Genomic DNA, 8,443 nt, shown 5'->3' on the forward strand with positions numbered 1-8,443 from the left:
TTCCGGTGCCGATTGTCTAAGCCATTATCGGCTGGGATGGATCGGTTTGATTCGAGTCCTTTTCCGCCAACTGTGCGCATGTCCCCTTGAGGATTGGGCAATTTACCTCTTGCCACCCACTGTTTGTAATTGTATTTGGGTTGTCAGCACCGTGGTTTGCCAAAAAGTCTGCCAACCCATTAGCCTTTCTTCTCACAGATTGGAAAACTAAGCCTCTCAATTCTGCTATCATCTCCTCTATGCTTTCTGTAGCCTTTGCTAGCCTCCAATGTTTGATGGCCTTACTGGCTTTCGTGCCCGCTTGTAGGCGTTTAGCCGTCAAAATGGCCAAAGAGGAATCCCCCTCCACTATGACATTTCTTTGTCTCATGTTTCTTAGAATTTTCAATCCTAGCTCGAGAGCAGCAAACTCTGCTTCATTGTTAGTGCATTCTCCAAGAGCCCTGCAGTATATATGGATAATATCTCCATCTTGGTTCCTAATAGCGCCTCCGATGCCTGCAATCCCTGGGTTGCCCCTCGAAGCCCCGTCGAAATTTAGTTTTAGGCAGCCTTCTGGAGGGCGAAGCCATCTGTGAATCTGTGAAGAGGGTTGAGCTCTGTTTCCCCCCAGAGGTTGATTGCTGGAGGTTTCCAGTTGAAACCTTTTTAATATGCGTAAGTCCTGAGCAGTGGGTTGTTCATTCGTCTCAGCTTTGCATTTTACCTGTATTAGCTGTTTGATGTTGCTGGTGATAGAATCTTTTGCACATTCTAAGCTTCTGACTTCCTCCGTGAAAATTCTACGATTTCTCTCTTTCCAAATTGTCCAAGCTATAAAACCCGGGATGCATTTCCATATACTATCCACTCTCTGACTTCTAGAAAAGTTCCTTCTCCAGTTGATGATGGTCTCCTGAATAGAGTCCCTGTTCCTGTCAGACGCTTCCAGAATGTCTTCCATCCATTGCCAAAGCTGGGAAGCCCAATCACAGGAGTTGAAAAGATGATTCATTGTTTCCGCCTCCTTCAGGCACATTGGGCATCTGGAGGGACCCGTGAACCCTTTCTTCAACAAGTTTTCCCAAGTCAGGGTTTTCTTCTGCATTAGAAGCCAGAGAAAGGTTCTAATTTTCGGCCATTGAAGGCTGTCCCAAACTTTATCAGGCCAGGGCAAAATGTCAGGCTGTTCTTCCCTTTCTATGATTCCTCTGGCTTCTTTTAAAGAGAAATCCCCGTTTCCTTTTGGTCCCCATCTGAGCTTGTCATTTTCTACAGCTATCCTGATTTTCCTTTTGAGGATATGTTGGTTTAAAGCTTGAGTGGTAATCTGGAACTCTTCGTTGTGGGTCGAGTTAAATATAGTCCATTCTCTCCACTCCGGGTCATCACTGGTAGGGTTCCAGTAATGGTTGACTCTGAATTTGCCCTGATTCTGCGAGTGATGTTTCAAAGGTTGGAATTGAGGGGTATCCAGTTTTGGGGACTGTTGCCAAGCATCCTCCCAGAAGAGTGCTTGGGTTCCATTCCTTATCTCCCAAAAGCTGTAGTCCTGCACAATAGTTCTGTTGGCTTGGGCATGATTCCATATTGGTGAGCCGATGGGGGTTTCCTGCATTCTAATTAGTTCTTGATTGTAGCTGTTTGGCCTGTACTTTTCCTTCCATAGAGTTGCCCAAGGCAGGCCTGTGTCCGATATCCATCTCCACCAGATTTTGGCCCCGCAAATCCTGTTAACCACTGAGGGATCAACCAAGTTCAAACCCCCCCTGTTCTTAGGCCTACATATTTTCTGCCATGCCACTAGCGACCACTTCTTCTTTTCATTGTTTCCACTCCATAAGAAGGAGCGCTGGATGCTTCTCATGCGTTCTAGGATTCCTTTCGGAGCAGGTAATATTGAGAGCATATACTGAGGAATAGCCTGCAAGACCGCTTTTGTTAGAATTAATCTGCCTGCAAAATTCAAAGCCCTATTCGTCCAATGTTTGCATTTCCTTTCCATGCTGGCAAGGACTTTCTCCCAGTGGTCCTTTTGCCAAGGTTTAAGGGTTAAGGGGGCGCCAAGATATCTGGAAGGTAAAGAGCCAATTTTAAACCCCAGCAGCCTAGAAAGATGAGATTGGATAGCCCGATGCGTATTGAAGAAGAAGATGGTTGATTTGGCAAAATTTATCTCCATTCCTGAAGCTTTGCTAAAAAGATTAAGAATATCTCTAAAAGCCAAAGCTTCTTTTACGGTAGGGGTACCATGTAACATGGTATCATCGACAAACTGTTGATGCGTGGTAGCAGGGCTGGTTCTAATAGGTTGCAGACCTCTTATTAGTCCCTCTGCTTTCTTCTTTGCAATTAGTCTGCCTAGGCCCTCCATTAAAATGACAAACAAGAAAGGGGATAACGGGTCCCCTTGTCTGATGCCTCGGGAAGGGCTGAAGGGATCAGAGGGGGCACCATTCACTAGGATAGAGTATCTTGGAGATCTTATTAGGGCTAAAACCCATTTGATCCACTGTTTACTGAACCCAAAGGCTTTTAAAACACCTTCCAGGTAAGACCAGCTTACCTTGTCATAGGCTTTGGAGAGATCTAATTGCATGAGCATTCCGGCTTCCTTTTGCGAATGGAGGGAGTGAATCATCTCCTGGGCCAGCAAAATATTGTCTAGAATCTGTCTTCCTTCCACGTAGCCCGACTGTTCTTGTGAGATGATGCCCGGGAGGATGGCCTTCAGCCTGTTGGCTATGACTTTTGATATGATCTTGTATATGACATTGCAGAGGGCTATGGGTCTAAACTTTTCTGGAGTGTTGGCTTCCTCCACTTTGGGAACAAGAGCAATGAAGGTTGAGTTTAGAGATTTGAGAATCGTTTTGGAACTTCTTGAGTCTTCCACTATTTCCCATATGTCTTGTTTTACTATGTTCCAGCAGGCTTTATAGAAGTTTATGGTGAACCCATCCGGTCCGGGAGCTTTGTCATTGGGCATGCTTCTGACAGCTTCCTCGACCTCTTCCATGGTGACTCTTCTTCTTAGGGCCCAGTTCTGCTCATCTGTGATTGTCTTGGGTATGACAGTAGTTATTTCCTTGATGGCCGCTTCTCTGTCTATCCTTGGTTCCTGCGCTATGAGGCTAAAATGATCCACCAGGGAGGCTGATATCTCGTTGTGATTCCTCAGGAATTCCCCCTCACTGTTTTTTAGTTCAAGGATTTTATTAGCACTTCTGTAGTCCATGGCTGATCTGTGGAAAAATTTAGTGTTTTGCTCCCCTTCCTTCAACCAAAGGATTCGTGATTTCTGCTTCCATAAAGATTCTTCTTGCTTGCATCTATTGTGCCATTGTTGAGTTAGCTTTTTTTCTAATTCACAGGTTTCCTCATTCCTGCAGCCTGCCGCCCCATCCTTGTGAATTTGCTCCAGCCTTTGTTCTATGGTAGCTTTCTCCTGAAAAATATTTCCAAATACTGTTTTGTTCCAATCTTTTAATTTCGATTTGATGAGTTTTAGTTTCTTTTGCAGATTGAACATTTTGGATCCTTCTTCCTCTAAAGGTTCTGACCACCACTTTTCCACCATGGTGAGGAAAGTAGGGTGCTCTATCCAGAACTTCTCAAACCTAAAGGGTTTGTTCCTGGGGGTCCCCTGTAGCTCGACAGCTAAAGAGATCGGCCAGTGGTCCGAACCTCCGCTTGGGAGGATGTTCGACTCTACTGCAGTACCATTTAAAATGAAGCTCTCTGAGATTAAGAAACGATCCAATCTGGATGAAATTAGTCTCCCCCCCCCCCCTTCGGTTGTTCCAGGTAAACTGTCCATTTTTGGGGTAAACGTCTACCAGTCTTGCATTATCAATGAAACTTATGAAGACCTCCCCATCCCTGTTTAGTTTCCTTAGTCCTCCTTTTTTTTCCAGTAGGGAGGTGATCATATTGAAATCCCCCCCCAATATGAAATTGGCACCAGGGTGCCTCTCTATAAAATTGGTTAATGAAGCTAGGAAGCTTATCTTATCATCTAACCTTTGAGGACTGTAGACATTGATACATAGGAAAGAAGAAGAAATACCTGTAGGTTGCATTTCCAGTGCTAAGTAGTTCTTGCTTGCTTCAGCAGTGAGGATACGGTATCTTCTTGTATCCCAGAAGGTTGCTAAACCTCCTTCTCGCCCTTTGCTTTCGATCTCTAAGGCTTCAAAGTGTCTGCCTAACTTGACTCGTAGCTTTTCTATAAGGACTCTGTTGCATTTGGTCTCTTGTAAAAATAACATATCCGGGTGGTTCTTCTCCATCTGCCTTTTCAGCAGCCTTTGTTTGGCTAAGCTGTTTATGCCTCTTGAATTCCAAGATACTATCTTCATATTTAAACGATTTTAGGGAAGGACGGATAATCACTTAACTGCCTTATCTTACCTGCGTTGATCAGCATCTCTCCAAGCTCCTGCAATTGTTCCTGGCATGACTTGCGGCCTCTGCGACGTTTGTGCCTCGAACCAGAGGTTCTTCCAAGTGTTGCTTTGTATTGTGGGATGTTCCCTTTGATAATGCCTAACTTGTTCTTCTGTTTCTCGAATACTGCCTTCTGCCGCGCTATGAAGAGGTCCTTGACCTTTCTTATTTCTTCCTCCGGTACAGCTTCAATCCCTTTAGCTCTCCATCTTTCTACGAGCTTCGTGAGGTCCATACCTTCCCTAGCTAAGGTATCTTCGAATTCCAGATCCTCACTCCCTGCCTCACTAGTTAACATCTCTGTTTCTTCATCCGTTTCCACTGTTCTATCTTGCATGTGTATTTCACCAGTGAAGGTCTCCTCCTCAGTGCCTTCCCCTGTGAATTTTTCCGGTTCCTTTTGCCCTGCCTCCTCGTGAGGTGTCTTCTGCCTTTCCTCCGAGTCGGTATCCACCTCTAGGATCCCAAAGGGGTTACGGAAGTGGTTTTTGCCTATATTTCCTTTAGTATTCCTTCTTCTATTGGCGCGCTGCCTGTTCTTTGGTTTTGTGAAGTTGTTCTTGTCTGTGTTGTTCTGGGTTTTATCTTCTTCTGTCTCCTTTCTGTTCAATGGACAATCTCTTACCAGATGTCCATGCTCATGGCATTTCCTGCATCTGAAAGGTATTTGCTCGTAGTCTAAAGATTGGAAATATTCCTCATCTCTGTACTCCAGCCACAGACCTTCATGAAGTGCTCCGGATACATCCATCTCCACGCATATCCTAGCATAGGTAGTGTATCTTTTCTGGATGGTTGCTTCTGAAGCTTTGACAAACGTTCCCAACTTATCCCCTATTTGCTTTAAGGCATTCAAACCCCAATAATCAATCGGGAGAGAGAAGAGTCTAATCCATACCGGAACTTGAGTGAAGGATTCCTTTTCTGGAACGAAGTTCGCCTTCCATGGTCTCATGTATAACCCTGCTGCTGCTAAGAAATAAGGGCCACCTTCAAACACCCTATCTTTATCTTCTAGACTGGTAAAGACCACTGTGAAAAACCCTTTGGCTCCCAGATGTAACTGCACATCCCCTTTTGGCTTCCACTGCTGTCTTATCCATTGACATAGAGTCCTCTCAGAAGGCCATATCCCCATAAATTTACAGATGATGGCATGTTCAGCCATGTGCTCCCTATAAGCCTGGATTTCGGGGTCAGTGATAGTTACCCGCAGGCTGTCTTTTTTCTTTGGCTTACATGCACTGCTGTTCATCGGGTTTCTATTGGGGTTTGCGCTGGACTCCCCTTCCTTCTCCGGTTGGATCTTACTTTTGTTTTTTGGTTCTTTGTCGTCTTTCATTTCCTCGTCTTCCTTATCTGAGGGCTGGGATTTGACATCTGTTTTGTCTTGAGTGCCTGCACTGTTTTGCCTTTCTGTATCTCTGTCTTCTGTTGTATTTTCTGTCCTGTCAGACATCATTGGTGTCTTTGCCTTCTTTTTCCTACTGTTCTGGATTGTGCTGTTCAACCCCTCGATTCTAACCCCTTCTGTCATATTCGGTTGTTGTTTCTGCAGGAGAATTTGCTTAAACGAAGGGGTCCCACTGGACCCCTCTGCTCCCATCCAGTCCGACAATCGTTGGCCCTTTCGATACAGAGCTGCTAGTTTGAGTTTGTAGTGCGCCAGTTCTGTTACAGCCTTCGCTGCGCCGAAACCCTAGCTGCGCAGTTCGCCCGCCATCGCTCTCTAATCTTATTTTATTATTTCCACTATTATTTTATCATTTCTTTAGAATTCCCATTTTATACCTCAAAATTCTCCTAATGCATTGTCGGCTATTTTAAAATTAGGCAGAAATGAAAATGCTGACAGTTAGCCTGCCAATAAAAACCACAAACAAAAAACATTGAAGTTGATAACAACAATATTAGTGTTTTTCCGGGAAATTTGAAGGAAAGAAGGATGAAGAGTAAAGCAGTTTTGGAGGAGTTTTGGGCCTGATTTGCAGAGGGACCAGTTTTTCCAGCTAGGATGTTGAACCACCAGATAGGGACCTGTTTCATTTTCTAAGGAAGATAATTTGAGAGATATTTTACTTCATCTAGATACCAACATATTTTCTTGTAGCTATTTTAGGAAAACAAAATATATTTAAGTTTTATATTTTACACGCACGAACTTGACAGATAATTTATATATCTAAGATTTTTTATTAATATGGAGACTATTATTTTTGAAATAGTTTATGTAAGTTCTATAAAAAAAGTTTATGAAGAATGAATAAGGGTTGGAATTTTATCCAAAAAAACATATTTTGGATTCTTATATATTTGAGCAGCCTTGAATATATTTGTAGTTTTTAATGGGAAATTTGTATGAAACTCATTTGTTGTAGTTCCCTATCAGTATTCCTTTTTTAATACAACCTCTCTTCCATGTCTGAGAATGTTAGTTTCTAAGAGTGTACTTCATGTATGCTCCTTTCTTGTATTATCAAACATTAGTATTTGTTATTTCAGTCAGCTATAAAGTCTGTCTCACTTCACTTTTCTTATTCCAATTTCTCAAACAGTCAAAGGATTTGCTGATATCATGTTTTCTTTATAGATTTCTCATTACATTTCTAGCCTTACTTGTTTAGAACTAGACTCTATTCCCAATGGTATGTTTTGTAAACCACCCGACCAATTTGATCCAATGATTTAAATTTGTACATCGAACTCAATTGCGAAACCTTCTACTATAGTGACCATAGAGTAGTTGAGTTTTATAGAGAGATCCCTCTCCGGGTTGAAGGGCCAACTTTCAACCTAAAAGAGGTTTGAGTTTACGTTAGGGTTTTTCCCATAGCCAAGGTTTTCCCTAAATGATAATATTTTGGCCTCGTTGTTGGGTAATAAGAAGCATAATTTTCCCCTAACGATTTAATTATTGAAGATCAGATCTCTGAGGGAAAACATAGATTTCTATATTAGTTTGGATGCAAGATTTTTTCTCTGGTGACTCAACACTATGATATGAAGGGTTCTTATTGACGAAGTTCTGGCTCATACAGGTGTTGATACTTGAAGCAAACTGGATCCAAATCCACCCCAGATTTTTTCAATCCCAGAAAAGTTTTTGAAGAAAAAGACTCCCAAGGAAACATATACAATTGGTTTAGCAAGATCTTTCTCTCTACCTACAAATCTTGTCAGATACTATTCTACATCCAACAAATCTTAAGACCTCCACCCCTTGGACCTCTATCCCAAAACTAGAGATTTTACCCCAATATTTTGAGATTTGGTCTCATTTCCACAAATTGGAACAAAAAGTCCATGAAATTAAAGAAGTCACTCCTAAATCTCCAACTTATCTATATTTAATCCCATATTTGTTTGCCCCAACTAGTTAGCTGTCCTCTGGAGGTTTTTAAAAGATTATTCCATCAACTTCTGTTACAACAATCTCAGTACCTGTAACCTATATTGTCCTTACTCCTGTTGTTAGTATAATTTCACACACAAGCCTAGGGTTTCCCGATATGAACCTTTAGATATTGGGGGTCAGATCCATGACCTCCCACAAAATTATCGAAAATGTATTATTCAATTTGATGGTATTGGGTATTAGACACCCCAACAGTATGTAGACAAACTTAACAATTTCATAGATCTAGAATAAGTTGACCATGAGGACATCAAACTCAGAATTGTTGCTCAAAATCTGTTAGGTGAGGTAAATAAATGCTTTAGATATTTACCTGCATTTAGTTTTAATAAATTCCAATAGTTTGAACAGTTTCTTCTTGCCAGATGAGAAGTGAAGAAAAACCCATTGCAAATTTTAGCCAGGTATAATGCACTTAAAAGAAATCCAAGAGAAATTGTATGAGAATTCACGATCATATTTAATAAGACTTATAATTCTATTACAAATGAGATAAAACCTCCTCTCAGTTTAGCTTTATTACATCATCATAACTACTTTGGTGTCGAGTTTGCTTATCAACTCCTTGAAAGAAATCCTACCACTTTATAGAAAGTGCAG

The 8,443-nt window shown here is 41.8% G+C and overlaps 1 protein-coding gene across 1 annotated transcript; it reads right to left on the bottom strand.

The window, feature by feature from the left end:
* Positions 1-16: 16 nt before the first annotated feature.
* On the bottom strand, positions 17-3,559 carry LOC149247523 (uncharacterized). Its single transcript, XM_089444447.1, has one exon. The coding sequence runs from the start codon at positions 3,557-3,559 to the stop codon at positions 17-19; it is 3,543 nt and encodes a 1,180-aa protein (XP_089300573.1).
* Between the last annotated feature and the right edge of the window lie 4,884 nt (positions 3,560-8,443).

This window comes from Pinus tabuliformis, chromosome 7, assembly GCF_031772625.1.
Source record: "Pinus tabuliformis cultivar Carrire ecotype Pingquan chromosome 7, CPIR1, whole genome shotgun sequence".
Taxonomy (NCBI): domain Eukaryota; kingdom Viridiplantae; phylum Streptophyta; class Pinopsida; order Pinales; family Pinaceae; genus Pinus; species Pinus tabuliformis.